The 21,704-nt window shown below is 48.5% G+C and overlaps 1 protein-coding gene and 1 long non-coding RNA gene across 2 annotated transcripts in view; one reads left to right on the forward strand and one right to left on the reverse strand.

The window, feature by feature from the left end:
• On the forward strand, window positions 1-18,445 carry LOC143845122 (uncharacterized). The gene is made up of 3 exons (XR_013234286.1): window positions 1-189; window positions 4,319-4,357; window positions 18,236-18,445. It is a non-coding gene; the product is annotated as an uncharacterized LOC143845122 (long non-coding RNA).
• The window catches only part of ADTRP (androgen dependent TFPI regulating protein), a 26,782-nt gene continuing 15,796 nt past the window's right edge, over window positions 10,719-21,704 (reverse strand). Inside the window, exons 4-6 of the mRNA XM_077353205.1 lie at window positions 17,665-17,780; window positions 13,936-14,087; window positions 10,719-13,298 (exon numbers count right to left, since the gene is read on the reverse strand). Of these exons, the coding sequence (XP_077209320.1) occupies window positions 13,252-13,298; window positions 13,936-14,087; window positions 17,665-17,780 (315 nt within the window). The 3' untranslated portion in view covers window positions 10,719-13,251. The remainder of the gene's footprint in view (window positions 13,299-13,935; window positions 14,088-17,664; window positions 17,781-21,704) is intronic.

A 21,704-nucleotide genomic window follows, 5' to 3' on the forward strand; every position in this document is an offset into this window, starting at 1 on the left:
GAGAACTTTCACTTGGAGCTTCAGGGGCTTCAGAAAACTGAAAGCAGAAACCAGCTTTCCGCCTCCTTTATCTTCGTTTGTTCCACAACTGTGTGTACACTGTCAAATATTTATGATTCTCTCGTTTGATCCAGAAGATGAAGCAGGCAAGGGAGAACCACAAGGAATCAGAGGCTGCATTTGTACAAGGTAGGGTTGCTGGTCTCCCTGATGACCGGCCAGGAATATGGGGGAAGGGCTGCCCACTTTAGGCTGGGAAACACCTGGAAATTTGGGGTGGAGCCTGGGGAAGACAGGGAATGCAGTGGGGTACAGTGCCAGAGAGCCCACTCTCCAGGGCAGGGGTAGTCAAACTGCGGCCCTCCAGATGTCCATGGACTACAATTCCTAGGAGCCCCCTGCCAGCGAATGCTGGCAGGGCCTCCTGGGAATTGTCGTCCATGGACATCTGGAGGGGCGCAGTTTGACTACCCCTGCTCCAGGGCATCCATTTTCTCCTCTGTAGGAAACAGTCCAGGGGATCCCTAGGTCCTGCCCAGAGTCTGGCATCCCTTCCCTGGGGTGAGGAGCAGGGGTTGCAATTGGAAGAGAGGCCTCGAGGATCCCCCCCCCCAGAGCAGGCTTCCTCAACTTTTTTACCATTGAGAAACCCCTAGAACAGTGGTCCCCAACCTTTCTGAGGCTGGGGACCGGCAGGCCATCGGGCCACGCCCGCGCGGACCACGCCCACGCACCGGGCCGCGCCCGCACGGGCCGCGCATGCGCGATGCGCGACCTGGCCCTGATTCCCTCTCCCCGCCCTCCCGCAGTAAGAAGCTTCCCGGGCCACAAGCTTGCGGCCTGGGAAGTTTTTTACTGCGGGGGGGGCGGGGAGAGGGAGCCGCGGCCCGGCGCCATGGCCTTCGCGGCCCGGCACCGGGTCGCGGCCCGCAGGTTGGGGACCACTGCCCTAGAACATTCTTCATGTTTCAAGAAACCTCAGGAATGACACAATTGTGCAGGATACGGTTGGGAAGCAGAGCTGTGTACGTGCCCCTCCCTCTCCCACCCCCTCCAGGCCCATTGTTGGTCATTTTGGAAGAGGGGGGCAGGTCAACATGACCAATAAATGTTTAACAAATTTTAAAATACCTATTAAAAATGAATTAACTCTCACCCATTCAGGAAACCCTTTGTTGAGACAGTCGAAAAAGCCTGCCCTAGACATTTTTCATCTCTAAAGCTAATACATTTAAATTCCAGTTTTATTCAATATTTGTGGATGTAGAATCACAGAATCATAGATTTGGGAGGGACCTCCAGGATAATCTAGTCCAACCCCCTGCAGTGTGCAGGAAATTCTCAACTACCTGCCCACTCACAGTGACCCCAATTCTATGCCCCAAAAAACCCAGAATCCGTGGCCAGTCTGGCCTGGAGAAAATTCGCCTTCCGGCCCCAAAGTGGTGACTGGCATTTCCCGGGGCCTGCCTGAAAGCAAGAACCAAAACCCCTTCTGCCCACCGACTTACAATCTGCCTAAATTTACAGAATCAGCATTTCTGTCCGATGGATACCTAGCCTCTGCTTAAGAACTTAAGAACCCACCACCTCCCGAGGAAGACTGTCCCACTTATGAACCGCTCTGTCAGGACTTGTAGAACTGTTTGGAACTGTATTACTTGTAGAACAAGTAATAGCAGACAGCTGTTCGAGATGTTGCAAAATCACACGTGCTACACACCCTTAGGGGTATCACCCCATGGCAGGCCTGCTTTTGTGCAGCCACCGTTTCAAGTGCTTATAAAGAACGTTTGTACGGAGACATTGTTGTGTTTCAGTAACTGGGCTCCAGGAGGCAGGGCCCGGACAACCAGTGGGAGAGCTGTGGGTGGCGAGTTTTTATGTGTGTGTGATGCTGTCCGTGGTGTTGTCACTTCCAATAAGGGGGAAAGGACGTGACAGGTGACTCTAGGAATTGCCAGAAGCTCTATGATTCGACCTAGACCTGGCATATGTTATTTCTGTATGTTGGACTAAGGTGACATGATTATTATTCTTTTTAAATTCTCCCTTGCCCCAAGCAGAGGGGGGCAACAGGATCTGGGGAGGCAGGTATTGTTCCCAACTAGGAGCTGGGCAACCCTGGTGTCCTCCCATATTGTCCTACCTTCTAGTCGCAGTCCTTTTCTCAAGCCCTGCTCTCTTTGCCTTGGCGTGCAGGAGGCAGGTGGAGGGTTTACCAGAGAAGGTATTTTTTTTCCAGTGGGGCCACCTGGCTTTTGGAATGTCCTCCCGCTGGTGCCCGCGTCACTAGGACAAACCATTTCTCTTTACCCTGACCAGTGTAGTGTAGTGGTTAATCTGGACAATCGGGTTTGATTCCCTGCTCCTCCTCCACAGGCAACCAGCTGGGTGACCTTGAGCCAGTCATGGTTCTCTCAAAGCTCTCTCAGTTCCACCTATTTTATGGGTGTCTGTTGTGGGGAGAGAAAAGGGAAGGCAAATGTCAGCTGCTTTGAGGCACATGAGGTCTGCTGGGTGACCTTGGGCCACCCACAGTTCTCCCAGAACTCTCTCAGCCTCACCTATCTCACGGGGGAGAGGAGGGGAAGGCAACCATCAGCCGCTTTGAGACTCCTTCAGATAGAGAAAAGCAGGGTACAAAGAAACCCAGCTCCACTTCTTCTCTGCTTTTAACTCTTCAGGTGTTTTCTGGTCTGTTCCTAGCCTAAGGACTGCCTTGTAGTTATTTTAGGACTGCTCTGTTTCATGCACTGGTATGCTCGATTCCTTTTGATGGTTGTTTTATTGACTTGCTTTATTGATGTCTTTATTAGTTGTTGTTGTTTTTTTAACACACGGTTTTCATGGTGTGGTTGGTTTAGTTCTCTTGTTGTGAACCTTCTTGAGAAGTTCTGGACAGGCAACACAACTGAATGAGCCAAGGTTAGGTTCTGTTTGCTGGTTTCTTACTGTATTAATAAATCTGCATTAGAATTGGGGGTTAGGATCTGTTTCTGCACACAGATGCAGGATTTTGCAGCCACTGGTCCAATCCAAAGACCTGTCTTTATATTATGTAGGGATGCCACCCTCTATGTGGGACCTAGGGATTTCCAAGAATTACAGCTCATGCCAAGACTACAGAGGTCTGTTTTCTTGGGGGAAATGGATACTGGAGGGGAGGGGGACAATTCTGTGGCCTTGTACCCCACTGAGTTCCCTGTCCTCCCCAGGCTCTGTCCCCAGATCTCCAGGAATTTCCCAACTGTGATCTAACCCCCTCCCCTCCTGCTGTTGATAGCTGGGAGGGACCCGGGAACCCTAGCAATGAGGCCATTCAACTCCATTGAGTTCTGTGATGTGGAGAGATGGCCAAGTCTTCAAAAGGATTTCACTGGGTGTCTAGAAGGCTGACAGATCTGCAGAGACGGCTCCATGCCGAAGGCCGCACAGAGGCAGAAGCACGTTCAGCATGATGAAGGACATGCAATATCATCATAATAAATACATTATAGAACTCAGTATGTTGCATTGAGTGATAACGAACTCACCAAGTGCTGTGAATGCTGGTTTAACTGCCTAGGAAAACCTCCTTTAATGGACAGAAAAAGACGACCATCTTAGTGTCTGCAAACGCAATTTACAATTACTGAAAATGAACAAGAGCTCTCAAATATTTGCGGGATTCAAACGTACATTGTTTTAATAATAAAGGGAACCTCTATTGCTTGAACAGATAGCTTACTAGAATGACTTTTCCTTGCTGTCATTTGGGTGAACATCAGTTACATTATCAAAAGGAAAATGCCTACCAGGGGTCATTTCTGCTGGGAGCATATGAATCCGTCTCCTCCCTTTATCACCCGGATCCCTGACTATAAAGTAAATTCCCTCTTTGAACCAAGAGTTTTACCGTGCCGATTCTGAATACACAGAAACGGATGATCATTAGTGCATGTATAAACCAAATACTCGTTTTGGGGGGTGGGGGGAGTAGTAACCTAAATTTCTGCCTTGAGAATCTGTGGCTCTGAAATAAGGATGCTGGGGAAATGATCTGATTTTAATTTATGTCATCTCCTTTTGAATGACTTTATCTGTAGCCCTAGCAACATTGCAGGCTTCGTAGATTAGCTGGGGGGAAACTGCAACCAAGATCTGTGAGGAACTGAAAGACTTAACTACAAACCGGCCCCTCGCTTTCTTGCCTCCCACTCCAATGGTTTAAATATTAATGACTGGGTTGTTTTTGCAATTTGCTCTCCCCCCCTTCTTTTTATCATTCACAAAGCCTTTTATTGCACTGTTTGCATTCTGCCTTTTCCTTTTACAGACAGCAGATGTTGGGTCACCCTTACAACAACCCTCTGAGGTAGGTCCCAGATGACCTTATAAGGATCAAGGAGTTGTTGTTGTTGTTTTTCTGCCAACGACTTCTGGTGACTCTGTAGGGTTAAGACAAGCGGTGTTCGGAAACTATTTATTGTGTATTGTATTATTGTATGAAACATGCACAGTATAGGCAGGAGACCCGAGGATTGCCTGGGAGCTGGTCAAGGGACTTTTGGAAGCCATTTGCCATTTCATGCCTCCATGTCATGATGCCTAGCTCTACCCAAATCCTTGGGGGTCTCCCATCCAAATAATAACCGGGGACGGCTCTACTTAGCTTCTGAGATCTGACGTGATGAGGCTAGGCTGGGCCATTCAGGTCAATCCCGAGCTCGCCCTCCTATTTGTTGAGAAAACTCTAACCTCCTAACCTCCTCATTCTCAGCCACAGTTCCCAGTTGCTTGTGCTTACGGCAGCTTGCAATCTGTGCGGCTAGTCTTCCAAATCCTATTTCCGTCTCCGTATTTCGATGCAACGTGGATGATGGAAGCCAAGGGCAGGAGCTGTTCCTCGCCGAATTGCAAAGGTTCCACCACCAGAGGCATGCGTAGAAGCTGGACATCCAGAAGCCTCCATGTGAAATGAAAACGAAATGTTTATACGGTTTCCAACCATTTCCTTCTCCGAACCCATGCAGGTTAAAGGAACCAGCCAGAGGTGCTGTGGGATTCTGTAAAGCCCGAGCAGTTTGGGCAAAGAACAGTCTTCCACCCGCCCACACTTTCACTGTTTGACGAAGCATAAAGATTCCTTCCTGGGGATGAGAGAAGAAGAGCTGGATTTTTGTGCCCTGCTTTTTTACTACCCGAAGAAGCCTCAAAGCAGCTTACAATCACCATCCCTTCCTCTTCCTGCAACAGCCACACTGTGGGGCAGATGCGGCTGAGACAGCTCTGAGAGAACTGTGACTGGCCCAAGGTCGCCCAGCTGGCTTCAGGTGTCTCAAAGCAGCTTAAAATCACCTTTCCCTTTCTTGCTCCACAATAGACACCCTGTGTTGTAGGTGAGGCTGAGAGAGCTCCATGAGACCTGTGACCAGCCCAGGATCATCCAGCTGGCTGCCTGTGGAGGAGGAGTGATGAGTCCATCATGGAGTATCAACATGTTTATACTGTGGCAGGAGCTTCCATCAGTGTCATGGGACAATGCCTGTTTCTTTAAGAAACTGAGTGGGGCTTTTGCCCATCAAGGCAAAAGGGGGATTGGGTTGGTTGCACCGACTCTTAAAACCATTGCTTTGGCAGCAGTTGCCACCAGAGCCCAACGGTCTTCACCGTGAGGCTTGAAGGTCAGCTGTGTCAGCCATTTTGTGATTTGCTCCATCTTCTGAGGCCGCCATTTTGGGCCATCCATTTCATGGCTGTGTCTACCACACAATGTCAGAATTCCCAAACTGCCTGCAGGCTCAAAAAGGCTGGGGACCCCATTCTATAACATTCACTTGCCTCGCTGAACATGTTGCCTTTGCTTGCCCCAGGCTTTCTGAATTAGGGTTTCATGAAACCCTAGGGCAGGGGTAGTCAAACTGCGGCCCTCCAGATATCCATGGACTACAATTCCCAGGAGCCCCCTGCCAGCATTCGCTGGCAGGGGGCTCGTGGGAATTGTAGTCCATGGACATCTGGAGGGCCGCAGTTTGACTACCCCTGCCCTAGGGTTTCTTGACGGCCTTAGAAGGGTTTCCTGAATGGGTGGGAGTTAATTTTTTTTAATTGTTAAACATTTATGGGGTGATATGTCCACATATGGTCATGTTGACCTCCCCCCACCAAATGGCCAATGCTGGGCCTGGAAGGGGTGGGAAAGGGAGGGACCCCGCATGAGCCATGCTCCCCAACCATATTCTGCATGATCGTGCCACTTCTGGGTTTTCTTGAAGCCTGTTGAATGTTTTGGGGTTTCTCAATGGATTTCCTTGTGGTTCTTCCCAGTCTGGATTGCCCACAGCCTCCACCTCCTCTTTCTCCCCTCTGAAATGCTGGGTGGTGCGTTCACAGTGGGAAAGGCCTTGGAATTCAGCATGGCCTCGTGAAAGCCCATCATACAGATCTTGGGTGCCCATGCTTTGTTTAAAGGACAGCATTTCTTTCTCCTCTGACTTCATGAGTTAGGCAGCCAAGCAGCATGGAAGCATCCCTTCACAGCTGGGACGCAGGAGCATGTGGGCGTCTTGCTCAGAGAAATCTTCTGATTTATACAGACGCCAACTAAAAAAAAAACAACTGCCGCTATAAATAACTCATGCAGTCTTGAGCTGCGGTGGATAACTGTGCTGGCCTTCATCCCTAATTTTCATTGCGGAAGTTAGTCATTGGAGAGGTTATTCTGGGACCAAGACAACCAAGTTGTACGATTGCACGTGTGCGGCTTTTTATTTTATTAGCGCTATTCCCCAAAGAGCTATTTGCTCGGAAAACATTGGGACAGTATAGTATTACTGCTGATACATTTGACTACTGCAGCTGTAGGGGTTTTTAAAACCTTCTACTGGCTTCTGTGCCCGCCTAATTTTCTTTGTTTTTAAAAAATCAGACTCCTAACTTTACAGGCTTGCCAACCTCCAGGAAGAAAGGAGCCAAACAGAATTCCGGTGTTCAGTCTGATGAGAAAAGTGTTCAAAAGTATTTCATGCAGTTAGGTTTGTTCTGCCAGGAGTATGCCATGGCAGGAATTCACTGGGTTCAACAGACTTTATTGTACAGCCTATTTATGATTTTTCTGTTCGGCTTCAATCTCTAGGAATCGATGGTTCTATCTCAAACGGCCAGGTGCTGGCTGGAGATCTCCTAGGATTACAGAGGATCTCAACACAACAGATCAATTACCCTGGCGGATATGGCTGCTTTGGAAGGTGGCATTATCCCCATAGAAGTCCCTAGTCTCCCCAAACCCCACTGCCCTCAGGATTCAGCCACCCCAAATTGCCAGGTCTTTCCCAACTTGGACTTAGAAACCCTATGAGATGGTAAATGGTCTTGTATATCAACTTGGAAAAGAATTTTGAGAGACCAGTGTTTAAAATTCTCCTCTGCCATGACATTCACAGGTGGCCTTTTAGTGGGTCATAATTTCTCATCTTAACCATAAAGAATAAATTAGGAAGATCATCATTTACAACAAGTCCAACTCCTTGGATGAAGGAGAGGCTCAAAATCTAACCGTCCATTTTCAATGTGGGGGGAGGTATATAGCCCGCTGGGGGACCCCGGCACATTTGAAGGGGGCCACAGGCTGAAGGATGTGAGAAGGGGACCCCCAAAGGGTTTAGGGGGGCTGGTAACTGAACCAAAGAAATACCCTTTTTGTCAGGCATGATATCATTAATTGGTAGAAAGTTCGACCTTCGTCAAGGGAAAGAAATCATGTAATCCGTGCCTTTATTAGTGTGCTTGAATTAATGCATTCAAGAAAAAAAATGAATTGTTCTAGAAATCTGTCTCATGTATATATAAGACAAGGTATGTCAGATACAGTTATTTCACTCTTAGCTTAGGCCTTTTTGAGCCTAGCTCATTGCACACACAGGTGGACAGCCTACTGCAGGGGCCCTGGAACCTGCTGGAAAACTCCAAAGGACCCAGGGCAAATAAAGACCAAGAAGAGCTGGTCTGTGTGGCATGTTCCCTGTTCTGAATGCTCTGTGCTTGCCTGAACCTCTTTCACTCTTTGTTGTTTGGTCTGACTTGCAGATTAGAATCTGTACTTTGAATTTTGTTTTAAATCTCTTCTGTTGGCAGAATAATTAACACAGTTAGCAGAGTAATTGATGCAGCAACGGTGTTAACAACCTGATTAAAGGGCACGTAAAACTTTATTTAGGAACTAACATACTAGACAATGAAAAGAGTCAAGGTCCAAGTGATATGACGCTAATCAGGGAGCTTTCATATACACTAAAGAATGCGCTTTCAATCCACTGTCAATGCACTGTACAGAGCCATCTTGGTGTAGTGGTTAGGAGTGTGGGCTTCTAATCTGGTGAGCCGGGTTTGATTCCCCGCTCCCCCATATGCAGCCAGCTGGGTGACCTTGGGCTCACCACAGAACTGATAAAGCTGTTCTGACCTAGCAGTAATATCAGGGCTCTCTCAGCCTCATCTCCCTCTCAGGGTGTCTGTTATGGGGAGAGGAAAGGGAAGGCAACCGTAAGCCGCTTTGAGACTCATTCAGGGAGAGAAAAGCGGCATCTAAGAACCAACTCTTCTTCTTTTACTTTGTGAAATGGCAAAATCCACTCACAAAGGTGGATCGAAACAGCATTATTTATCATTATTTAGCATGTGTGAAGAAGAATTGTTTTTTATACTTTATTTCTCAATGACAAAGGGTTATATACACCCTTCTCTTCCTCTCCCCACGGCAGATACTCTGTGAGGTAGGTGGGGCTGAGAGAGCTCTGACAGAATGGCTCTGTGAGAACAGTTCTGAGACTGGCCCAAGGTCAGCCAGCAGGCTGCATGTGAAGGGGCGGGGTATTAAACCTGGCTCTCCAAATAGGCTGCTGCTCTTAACCATGACAACAAGCACCTTGGACATGAAACTTCTGAGAAGAATCTTAACACCGCCACGGGCGCCACGGACTAAATAAAACTGTAAGGCGTTCTGAGGCGGGTTGTGTCCGGGATGAGGAAGGGTCCGGATTGGACCCTTCCTCCGAAAAGACAATCGGAGGGACCAATTGGCAGGCGCAAAGCGCAAAGCGCCTGCCGATTGGTCTCTCCGATTCCCAGCCCCGCGCAACTGCGAGCCGCGCTCAGCGCGGCTCGGAGTTGCTCCTTTGCGCCACTGCCGAGGCCTACCTGCTGCCACCGCCGTCGGAGAAGAACAGAGCCGACGCCCCACGGAGCCCCTGGCTGTCGCGCGACGCGCCACTACCAGGACCTACCTGCCGCTGCCACCGCCTCCTCAGAAGAAGAGAGCCGACGCGAGACGGAGCCGCCGCCCCACGGAGCCCCCAGAGCCGCGGATCGCCTTCCCCGGGGCCTGGGGAGCTTTTTTCCGGATCGGGGGGGAGCTCCCCAGGCCCCTAGCGCCCGCTGAATTTTAGTTTCAGCGGGCTCTACTACTAGTATTGTAATAAGAGTAGAAGGAGAAGAGTTGGTTCTTATACGTTGCTTTTCTCTACCTGAAGGTGTCTCAAAGAGGCTTACAATCCCCCTTCCCTTTCCTCTCCCCACCACAGACACCCTGTGGGTGGGTGAGGCTGAGGGAGCCCTGATATCACTGCTCAGTCAGAACAGCTTTATCAGTGTCATGGCACGTCCAAGATCACCCAGCTGGCTGCATGTGGGGGGAGTGCAGAATCGAACCCAGCTCGCCAGATTAGAAGTCTGCACCACTAACCACTACACCAAACTGGCTCTCCCGGTGTCAGACGAAGAATGACACTTAAAAATACAGAAGATTCCAACTTTTCTAGCCTAGGTTTCCTTGCTGCTCCGTTTTCTTCTCTTCATTGTGGCACACCAACGCCCCCTGGGTCCTGCACAGATCCTACTTGATGCATTAAGAACTGAAGCCTTCTGCAGCAGTACCCTAAGCAGGGGCTTCAAAGCTGGCTTGTCCCTTACATTCCTCCCCTCCCCACAAATCCCTTAAGCATTCTCCCTCCCTAGGCATACGTGCTGACGAATCCCATTTCGATAGACTTGTTTTTAAGGAAGGAGGCACATACGTGGGCTGTTGTCGATTTCGTGGAGGAAGCTGAGGGCAACCTTAAAAACCTTCCCGCCGGAGTCAAATGAATCTAAGCACTTCGCTTTGGATCGATCGAGCCCATGGTCAATATTTCCATTTATACAGGTGCGAGTATAATAGATCAGCCCCCTACCGTGGATGCCCACATAGAGTGTGAAAGAGCTCCTGCTGATTCAAGCAGTCCTATTGGCCTTAATGGGGGGAGCTAAGACCCAGAACCCAAAAGCAACAGGTTCATGGACTTTCCCTCCCCGCTGGAGTTAATGGGAAAGGCTTTCTGAGACACGCTTTGTTTGCACAGGCGCAGTCCCCTTGCCCCCTCAGCTGACTGCTGGATCAGGATGTGTCTCTCTTTAGATCAGGGGTAGTCAAAACTGCGGCCCTCCAGATGTCCATGGACTACAATTCCCAGGAGCCCCCTGCCAGCGAATTGTAGTCCATGGCTCCTGGGAATTGTAGTCCATGGACATCTGGAGGGCCGCAGTTTTGACTACCCCTGCTTTAGATATTGACAGTGCGATAGAAAATACACAGTAAACTCACGAGCAATATAGTTACGTGTTCTTTGCCTCTCCAAAGAAGAGCTTGGCAGCATTAGAAGGCTTTGCTTCCTTGGGATGAGAGATCACTGGAGGCTTCTGGCATCTTTTTTGCAAAACAGGCTTTATTTACCGTTGCCCAAGCACAGCCTCCCGGAAGGAAACATTTTCCCTGACTGGACAGCAAAGTCGCCGATCCTGTTCTGGATCCCGCAAAGGAACAGCTTGTCCCATGTGGCCCCCAGAGCCTTTCTAGTCCAGATTAGAGCCCACCGCTACCTGCATCGGTCCCCAACCTCTAAACTGCTGAGGCCTTTGAATTCCTCCCTACCCCGAAGTTCTGACAGGCCGAGTTGCCAACCTCCAGGCGTTGTCATGGATAAGACTACACGTGATCTCCAGGTGACAAAACAGCCGTCTACCTGGAGAAAAGGGCCACTTTGGAAGATGGGCTCTCTCTACCCCCAAAATCTCCAGGTATTTTCCAACCCAGAGGTGGCAACCTTACTGACAGGTGTGGCATGGCCAAGACTAGAATGAAAGACTAGAAAGCCCTAAAACCCTCTCTCTAAATCTCCGATTGAGAATCCATAGCCATAGGCCCGTTCATGCCAATGCAGGTAGTCAAAAGCAGGGATCCTCAACCTGCGGTCCTCCAGATGTTCATGGACTACAATTCCCATGAGCCCCTGCCAGCATTTGCTGGCAGGGGCTCATGGGAATTGTAGTCCATGAACATCTGGAGGACCGCAGGTTGAGGATCCCTGGTCAAAAGGATAGATTTTTAAGTGGCTACATCAAATGTAAGAAGGTCAGCTGTCCAAAGGACACTCTTTCGTGGCCACGTCTTCATCCCCCCACCCCCTTTAAAGCAGCTTTCCGTTGCACTAAGGCCAAAGGCTAATGGCAAGTGAACAAGCAAGCGAGGTTATTCACCGATCATAAAAAAAATGTGATAGGAAGAGGATGTTAAGCGATTCTGTAAATGATATACTTTGTCAGCTCATTCATGGAGTTGGTGTAATTAGATTACTCAAGGATTACCATATCTGAATCCTGAAAGAAGAAACCATGTGACTGTCAGGAATCCTGTTAGCCCTCTTCTTTGAAACAAAAAAGGAAGAACTGAATGCATGTTAATAACATTGCTGCAGCTACACTGAAAACAGGGAGCGCAAATTAATGAAGGCTTCTTCAGTGAGTTTGGACACCGTCCGTGTCTTTATTACAACTTTCTCTCCTCTTATGTTAGTGTGGAAGATTCACGTAAAGAAGGCCAGTGTGGGGTAGGCTTAACGTTACTGAGACGAATAACCAGACAAGCTCATTATCCCGAACTCCAAACTTATCAGAGCCCTGAGCCTTGTCTCTGTCATCCGCACATTCAAGAGCCTATGCCCCCAAGTCTGCAGGGGCTCCCTACCCCACCCCACAGAAGAAGAGCTTATTTATTACACTTATTACCTGAGGGAGTCTCAAAGAGGCTTATAGCCTTCTGCCCTTCCTCTCCCCACAACAGACACCCTGTGAGGTAGGTGGAGCTGTGAGAGGTCTGAGAGAACCGTGACTGTCCCAAGGTCACTCAGCCGGCTCCATGTGGAGGAGCAGGAATAACACCCGGTTCTCCACATTAGAGATCACCCCTTAATCACGACACCACATCCAGTTTGGAGGCCAGATCTACCCACACCAGCCTGGAGGCCAAGTCTATCATGGCTTAACTCCAATCTCCAATTCAGAGGCCAGGTCGACCCACCCAAGTCAGCTCCAGAGGCCAGGTCTACTGTGGCCGGGAGACGCGCCTGCCACTCAAGTCCCCTTGGGAGGTCAGATTTACCCACCGTGGCAGCCCCAACACAGTGTGCTCGGATGGACAAGCTTATCACGGCTTGGCTCTAGTTTTCTTTCAGAAGTCAGCAGCCACACAGTTGTAAAAATACACGGTGGGGTGTTCTGGGCCCTTCTTTTCATGCCTAAAGAAAAAGACAGTGAGGTCAAGTGGTTAAGAGTGGTGGACTCTAAACTCGAGAACTGGGTTTGATTCCCCACTCCTCCACATGACCTTGGGCCAGTCATGGTTCTCTCAGAGCTCTCTTAGCTTCAACTACCTCAGAGGGTGCCTACTGTGGGGAGAGGAAGGGAAGGGGATTATAAGAACTTTTGAGACTCCCTTCAGATAGTGAAAAGTGGGGTACAAAACAGCAGCTCCTTCTTCTACGAATAGCCAATGTGAAAGAGAGCTGTGCGTCCTGAAGGGCTACCACAGTCCTGGGAGATTCCATGTTCTGGCACAGGCTGACTATTTTCTTGGCTCACAGAGGCCCAAAGAGGCGTTTGAGTCAATCTCCTATAGGAGGGGACTGTTTGCGAACAAGAGGAATACTCTCCCCCTTGGAGGTCAGGCGAACTTCTCCTGAAGTCTTCCCAGCTGTTCCACCCAAAAAGTTGCTGTTCAGTCACACAGCTCCAAGCAATCTATGAATCCAGCATCTGGTGGCGTATTTATCTGGAATCTTTTGGAGGAACTTCAAAATGTTGGACAGGGTTGTGGAGTTGGTTTCACACAGAGATGTCTTCTCCTCCTCCTCCTCGAATTTCAGGATATCAGCAGGGCTTGTTCTGGCCTCTGAGGAAGTTTCATTTGCTTTTCTTCTTGGAAGTGTCAGATATTACTACCGTATCACCTGTGCAAAGCAAAGAATGCAGAATCTTGTTTATTCAGGCCCATGCACAAAATTTTTAAATTCGGGGAGATTACAATACCTTTGCCAACGTCTTAATTCTTTCTCACCATTTCTTGAATATTAAACTCTTTTCTATTATTTTTCTATTGTGTGCCATTGTTAATAGGTTTTCATTGATTCAGTGAGTAGCTTTTGGCATAATTTCTTTTATTTAATCTTTTTGGGGGAGGTAACTCATCCCCCCAAAAAAAACCCTTGTTCATGGCTTTGTGTTTATTCCATTTCTGTTTCTCTCTTTAGTGTTTTATTTGGTTTTTCAGGACTGAGCATAAAAATATTAACATGATTTTCTCCCTCCTCAATGAAATAAACCACATTCTATCGTGATAAGTAAACGTACTAACAAGTTCATCTGAAATATGAAATGAAAAAAACAAAAGGAGTCTAACTCAGACCAGTCATCAACATGATTGTCACTTAGAAAGAGTAAAAATCCCCTCCAGGTGAGCAGACAGGGAGGGTAGGAGAATTAATATGCTTCTCCTCCTCCCTTGGGCACGAGGTCAGCTGATGTATCCAAAAACAAGTAAAACTGTTATGGTCTAGAAATTTTTGAGCAGTGCAAGGACACACTTACCCCAAATCATGCGGCAGAGAAATGCTCCCATATTGCTGTAAAATACACAGACCCCGATGGCACCCAGGAACAAGGCTGCTATGCCAACTGAATTCAGGGCATGGAAGATAGGATAGACCCATTTCCCAGTTTTCTGGTAAATATGCACCGTCCTAGGCAGGGAGAGAAAATCTTGTAAAATAAGCTTGTATTTTGATGACTGGACCAGTCCATCCCACAAAACAAAGGGAAGAGGGATGTGCATCAATTGCTCATCCCACACCCGTTGGATCAGGGGTAGTCAAACTGCGGCCCTCCAGATGTCCACGGACTACAATTCCCATGAGCCCCTGCCAGCGAATGCTGGCAGGGGCTTGTGGGAATTGTAGTCCGTGGACATCTGGAGGGCCGCAGTTTGACTACCCCTGCGTTGGATGATGCACTTTCAATGTGCTTTTGCAGCTAGATTTTCCTGCGCAAAACAGGAAAACCTATTTCTAACGTGCACCCAACACGTGTGGAAGATTGCAGACCCCTCAAGTGAGCAATACAGAATAGGGGCTCTCCGGCCCAATCCCACTTGGGGACTGGAAGAATGCACGCCTCTGCTAGAAGGGAGGGAGGGTCTACATGAAAAGAAAATGCAGTTGAAGTTCTGGGACAGACAGAAAGGGGAGAGTGACAACAGAGCCTGCTCGAGCACGTTGGAGGTAGAGAGGCTCTCTGAGTTCCAGTGCAGGACGCTGCTTTGCTGAGGCCCTTCCCCTTCCCACACCCTCCAGGCCCATCACTGACCATTGGAGGGGGTCATGGTCATATCACTAGATAAATGTTTAACAAATGTAATGACCAGAACAATGGCCTACTCCCTGACCATCTATTCTCCCAAGGTACAAAGTGCTGGAAGCCCACTGAGTGGGGAGGGGGGGGGTGTCAGTTTTCACCACTGGAGGGGGGGAATAATTTCCATTCTGTTTTATTGGGGTTTTTCCTGTGGGGAAAACTCCTTGCCTGGCAGTGGCAGGCTTATATATATATATATGGAGGTTTATCTTAAGAAGGTTTATCTTTCCAGGTAAACATTTCTGTATTAGGAGATGGTTGAAGCCCCTCCCCCGCTCCCCTGACAAAAGCCTGAACAGGCAGATTAGGATGTTCAAATGTGGCTTTGTTGTTTCTGACCAGATGAGAAACTTTATTCGCAATCTTGGCCACCGAGGAAAGCTTTTGAAAATGAATGAAATCCAGAAGGCGGTCTGGCCAGACATCAAGGGAAACATCTTGCAAGACATGGAGTGTTTCCATTCTTATTGCTATTGCATAGAACATTTGACCTATCATTGGTCGCCTTTTGCGCAGGTGTTTCCATACACTTGGACAAAAGACCAGCTTACAAGGCATTTATGGGTGTGGAACGTGGTTCCTAGTAAAGAGGATAAGCACGGCAGCATCCAGGAAGTGGTTAAACCCAGAATTCTGAAACTAGATTGGAGAGGCCAAATAGTCCGTCTCCTACCATCTTATATACCAGTACGTTTTCTATGCAGAGGTTCTATATTTATCTGATACCCAGTTTTGTTCCCCAATGGGGACCCAAAGCTGCATATCGCATCAATTCTCCCTCCTCCAGCTTGGTGTAGGAGAGCCAGTGTGGTGTCGTCACTAAGAGCAGCAGTCCCTAATCCAGAGAATGGGGTTTGATTCCGTCCTTCTCCTCCACAGGCAGCCAGCTGGGTGGCTTTGGGCAGCAAATTAGCATACCTAATAACATCATTTTAAAGGTGTTCAGGACCAAACTAGAACAAAAAGCCTAATTGATATTTCTGTGGGGAAATATAGTGAAGGAAATATAGTGTATCAAAAAATTGGGGATTGATGGGCACATATACCCTTCTTGGTGTAGTGGTTAAGGGCGGCAGCCTCTAATCTAAAGAACTGGGTTTGATTCCCCCACTCCTCCTCCACATGCAGCCAGCTGGGTGACTTTAAGCCACTCACAGTTCTCTCAGAGCTCTCTGCCCCACCTACTTCACAGGATGTGGGGAAAGGAAGGGTAGGTGATTGTAAGCCTTCCCTTCAGGGAGTAAAAAAAGCGGGGTACAAAAAAATCAGCTCTTCTTCTGGCTCCATTTTTCCTCACAACAATTTTGTAAGGTAGACTAGGCCGAGAGACGGTGAGGGGTTCCGGATCACCCGCTAAGCTTCCACAGCCAAACAGGGATTCGAACTTGGGTCTCCCAGATACCGATCCAGCCAAAGTACCATGGTGCCTCAAGATCCACCTGGAAAAATAGCTGTTTGCAGCAGTTAAGAATCCCAGCAGCTGGAGTGTCTGAAATTGTGCACTGGGAAGAGAGCTGTGCCCTGGCCAACCATGTCAGCAGCAGCTCACACTGGCCAAGTTTAAGCAACATGCAAAACGAAACTCAAAACAGACTGTGATTCCTCAGGGAGAGAGGAAACGGGGACTGTCCCTGGTAAATAGGGCATAGGTCCCTTCTGGACTGTGGACATCATTTATGCAAGAATTAGGAGGGAATCTGAGGGGTCAGTCTCAAGGTCACTACAGTCCTACTTGTAGGCAGTGCCCCTCCCAGCGCGCTCCAGTAACAAAGGAGAATGGTACATGAGAAAGGAATTTTGAAAAGCAGCACACATAATCCCATTAAGTTCAGGATTTGATAAAGCTCAAGGATTGCTCACATGCGGCCGCATAAAGCAGTCGTTCAAGAGTGCCAAAGCAGCTCCCAAAGTCAGGTCTAAAGAGTATTGTGGTTTAAACTGATGGGATTTCTTAACCTTTTCCGCACTCAGGGCCAAATCGCGTGATGTCTCCTGCCCGCAACTGCGGGATAGTAAATGGCACTATTTCTCCCCTCCACACTCCCCCCCTCCTCACTAGCAGGAAAAAGGCACCAGAGAGAGCAACACGCTCTTCTATTCACCTGTCCTCGGCCTGTCAATCAATGGAGGCAACCAATCAGAGGTTTGTGGGTCTAGCGATTAAAAAAAAAATGAAACCTACGCGTGGCAATACATACTCACTACTATGCATATGCATTGCCATGGATATGCACCTGGCCCTCAGCCCTTCCCTCCAGCGAGCCCGAGCTGCTTTGCGCAGCATTCCCCCCCCCCCCCCGGCCTGGACCAGCCTCCTTTCCCTGCAGAGCCTGTGTTCCTGCCTCCGGTCCCAGCCCCAGCTGACATCCTAGGGATGGAATCTTTTAAGGATTTGGGGGGGGGGGGTGCCAACAGGATCAGCAGCTCTCCAGCTCACTTCCTTCCACAGACCTGTTGAAATGCAGCTTGGGCTGCGTAACGGCGAGTGGGGAAGGGAATGACTGAGCACCTCAAGAGAGGTGAGCAAGCAGTGAGGACGGGAAAATGCTCAAGAGACTCTTGTGTGTTTCCTCCTCCATATGGTCTTATCCCTGGCTGCTTGCTGGGACGTGCAATAGAGTGGTAAATCCACTTTAAAAATGGCCGCATTGTGAAACAGCATCGGGAGGCTGCTGACATCATTGGGGGAGGGGGGCAATAAGCCACCCAAATTCAGAGGCTGTGACGCCAAATATCCCTCGTGCGGAAGTTGCTCTCTAGTTTGAGAAGAGAGCCATTTTCAGCTAAGGACTTTGCGGCTGTTGGCAACAGCGGGAGAAGAATTTCCCATTTGGCTTCTTGCCTGGGGAAGAGAGACGCCAAGGCAACATGTGATAAAGATTTGTTTCCTTGAAAGAAAACGCTTACCAGGAGATATAGCCCAAGGAGCCGATTCCCAACAAAGCCAGTCTTTTCCCCTTTGATGGGTAACGGCGAGGAATGATGCAGAGTTCTAACAGGGCTAGTGGAAGTATCAAAGAGTGCTGGAAAAGAAGAGACAACGTGTCACACGCAGCCGTAGTCAGGCTGAATTCCCTGCTGGCAGTTCCTACTAAATGACGTACAACGACAATTTGTCAACATCTCATGCCTGGCACTTCCTCACCAGTAGTGGACCAGTAGATGCTAAACAAACAGGGTTGATTGTGGAAGCCCAGAAATGGATCGGCAATCGGCTGGATGCATTTGTTGCTAAGATCATAATCACAAGTATTACAGTATTTGCTGGCGTATAAGACTACTTTCCCCCCCTGAAAAACATGCCTCCAAGTGGGGGGGTCGTCTTATACGCCGGGTGCACTTCAGTTGGAATAGACATAGCTGCCTATAGTGGCCCATAGTACTGTATTTTGAGTGGAAATGTTGGGGAGTCGTCTTATATGCCCAGTCGTCTTATACGCCGGCAAATACAGTAATTATTATTTCTTTGAATTTCTAGGCCACCCTCCTTGCCAAAGCGGACTCGGGGACGTGAACAACATGTATAAAAACAACACGGCTAGAATGTTCTTCTTCCCAAGATGTTCATTTATTCATTTGATTTATATACTGCCCTCCCTTGTGGCTCAGGGCAGTGTACAACAGCAATAAGAACAACAGTATGTATATTGCCGTTAAATAAACATTAATAAAAGCATAAAAACATTAACCCATCTCAGTGCACCAATGTAATCTCCAGGAGTAGCCTGACTATAGCATTCATCCTGGGTTTTTTTTTTCTCCAGGGGAGGCCCAACTGATGTTTCTGATCACTGCCCCCAACCAAAAATTGGTAGAAGAGCTCCGTCTTAAAGACCCTGCAGAACTAAACTAGTTCCAACAGGGAGCTCCTCAGGGAGCTCATTCCACCAAACAGGAGTCAGGACTGAGAACGTCGTGGCCCTGGTTGAGGCCAGGCATACTTCCTTGGGGCCAGGGATGACCAACTGGATGGACACAGGCAGATAGGTGGTCCCGTAGGTACCCAGACCACACATGGCCTTAAAGATAAGACCCAATGCCTTAAACTTGATCTGGAATGCAACTGGGGAGGCAGTGCCACTGCTGAAGGATGGGTCAAATATGAGCCCTCCAAAGAGTTCCCATGAAGGATTGAGCAGCTGCATTCTGGACTAGTTGTCTTTTCCAGGTCAAGGATAAGGGTAAGCCCACACAGAGTGAGTTACAGAAGTCCAATCAAGAGGTGACCATCACATGGATCACATGGCTAGATGATCCGGGGCCAGGTAGGGTGCTAGCAGCCTGGTTTGGCAAAGATGGGAAAAAGCCATCTGAGCTAGTTTCGTGACCTGTACCTCCACTGTAAGGGAAGCATCAAAGATCACACCTGCATCAAGGCAGGATAGGAACACTTCCCCACTTGGCCCTTTCCTATCTAGACGTCTGTCTTCAAAGGGTTGATTTTCAGATGACTCTGCTTAATTCATCTCATCACTTCTTCCAGGCAGCTGGTAAAGGACTCTGGGGGTGAGTCCAGGTGGCCGCTCATCAGGAGATAGAGCAGGGTGTCATCAGGGTATTGATGACACCCCAGACCAAGCTCTCAGAGAAGCCGGGCAAGAGGGCATATGAAGATGTTAAATATAGTTGGGGCGAGAACCACATTCTGCAGCACTCCAACATTCTGCAACGCTTTCCCCAATTGCAACCCTCTGTCCATAGCCCTGATGGAAGGAGATCAGCCACTGAAAGGCTGTCCCTTGTATCCCCGAGTCAGTGAGGCAGTGAGCTAAAAGCTCATGATCGATTATATCGAACACTATTGTAATATCTAATATCATGAGCAGTGCTGATCTGCCTTGATCCATCAGTGACCAATATAATCTCTACCGCATGGCCAGGCCAGAAACCAGACTGAAATGGATCCAGGACTGAAGCGGATAAGAAGTTTCCATTTCTAAGATGATAAGTTTCCATTCCTAGGCAAAGATATTTTGAGTTGTCTCTTAGATCGGTGGTCCCCAACCACCAGGCCGGGCCGCAAAGGCCCCGGCACTGGGCCGCAGCTCCCTCTCCCCGCCCCCCCGCAGTAAGCTTTTTTTTGTGGGAGGGAGGGTAGAGGGAAGCAGGGCCGCGCATGCGCGTTTGTGCCATGCGCTGCCACAAATGCGCATGCACGGAGTTTTGCGCATGCGTTGCATCTCATGCATGCACGGGAGTTTCGTGCATGCACATTTGCGGACGTGCATGTGCATTGTGCATGCACAGCATGAGCAGCCGCGTGATCGCCCTCCCCACCACTGCCGGTCCGCAGCTTTAAACAGGTTGCGGACCACTGTCTTAGATGAGAAATAAAGGCCAGAAAAAAGGCGTTGAAAATACTATGTATTTTCTTTTTGTTATTTTAACAGCACACTTCTATTAGAGGATTTCTCCTCTCAGGTAATACTGGTAAAACAAGCCATTTTTTAAGTTTGAGACTCCCAACAAGGCATCTTTGCATCCCCCAGACAAAGGAAAACCATACAAACCCAAAATACGGGGGGGAAGGGCAGTGAAAGGTGAAAAATGGCACTCTTTGTTGCACTGCAAGGTATGGCCTGCTTTTTTGCACCTGTTCTTTCTTGGACAGTCAATATAGGCTATGCTGAAAGAAGTAGTGGCATTGCCAATCTCCAGGTGGAGCCTGAAGACCTCCCGACATTAGAACTGATCTGCAGTCAACAGAGATCAGTTCCCCCAGCGAAAATGGCTGCTTTGGAAGGTGGGCTTTATAGCATTGTACCCCACAATGTACCAATGAGGTATATCCAGCTCGGGGGCTGTCAGTGAAGCTCTCACCACCAGGTAGCAAGGAGACCATGTAGGTCCCTCCCTCTCCTCCCCACCTCCATCCCTGAATCTCCAGGTATTTCCCAACCAAGACCTGGCAACCCTTGGGAGCAAAGTATCTTTCTTTTTTTGACACCTGCAAAGTTGCCACTGCAGCAAGTGGGTGGGTGGGGGATGGTTTCCCCCTTACACTCTCATGGCATCAGGAATGACAGCTACATTGAAGCAATAGCCCACACCGAAGGCCATTAACTCTTCCATCTTGTTGCAGCAGATCATACAGGCCTTCCCAGCATATACTACTCCCCCTAGAGGATAGGAGGAAATGCTACACCTAAAAAGTTTCCTGGGTAGTGGGACTCCAAAAACTGGAGGAATTTGCTATTTTAGAGAGACGTGACGCAGCTTTCAATAATAGTTTTAGGTTCCCTCTCATCCAGCAGCTGTACTGCTTCTAGAAAGCTTGTATACATGAGCTGTTATGTGAATCAAGGGGAGGGAGGCTGGCCCCAGGTCCTGAAAGGACCACGCCAGGCCAGTCAATGATTTCAGACATCTCGTTTGAGCCTTTCCATGTTGCCACTTTTCCCACTCGTAGCAATTTATAGCGCAAGAACAATGCACTTCGCAAGAGTAAACGAGCTCATGGTGATTCGTGTTGACAAAGCAAAATGTCCAAAACGTCGCACGGTTGACCACTCACCGCAATGTTTCCCGGTTGCAAAGGCTTTCAATTAGCTCTCCAAATGAACTCCTGTTTTGCCAGACAATGGAAAGTGGACTGTAGTGATATCCATTAGTAATGGGCCATATACCGCAATTTAAAACTAGTTGAAAGCCCTTTAAACGCACTTTGTTTTCTTCTCCGAAAAAGGGCCTCTCCTCATAGCTGTTTCTAATACGGCTGCAATCGTACCACATACCACGAGCTGTGAAAGGGCAATTATACCTTCCACTCTAACAAATTGTTTAATCGGGCTCTCATTCAAATAAGATGCAAGCTTTGTGCTTTTATCAATTTTTTAAAAAAATTAGTGTTTAAAAAGGCAAATCTTAATCATCAACCTTGGACTGACACCAATCTTGAACGGCTGGCAAAAAGGACCGGTAGCTGTGAGTCATTCTGGTGTTTTCCA

Source organism: Paroedura picta, chromosome 9, assembly GCF_049243985.1.
Source record: "Paroedura picta isolate Pp20150507F chromosome 9, Ppicta_v3.0, whole genome shotgun sequence".
NCBI classification, from domain to species: domain Eukaryota; kingdom Metazoa; phylum Chordata; class Lepidosauria; order Squamata; family Gekkonidae; genus Paroedura; species Paroedura picta.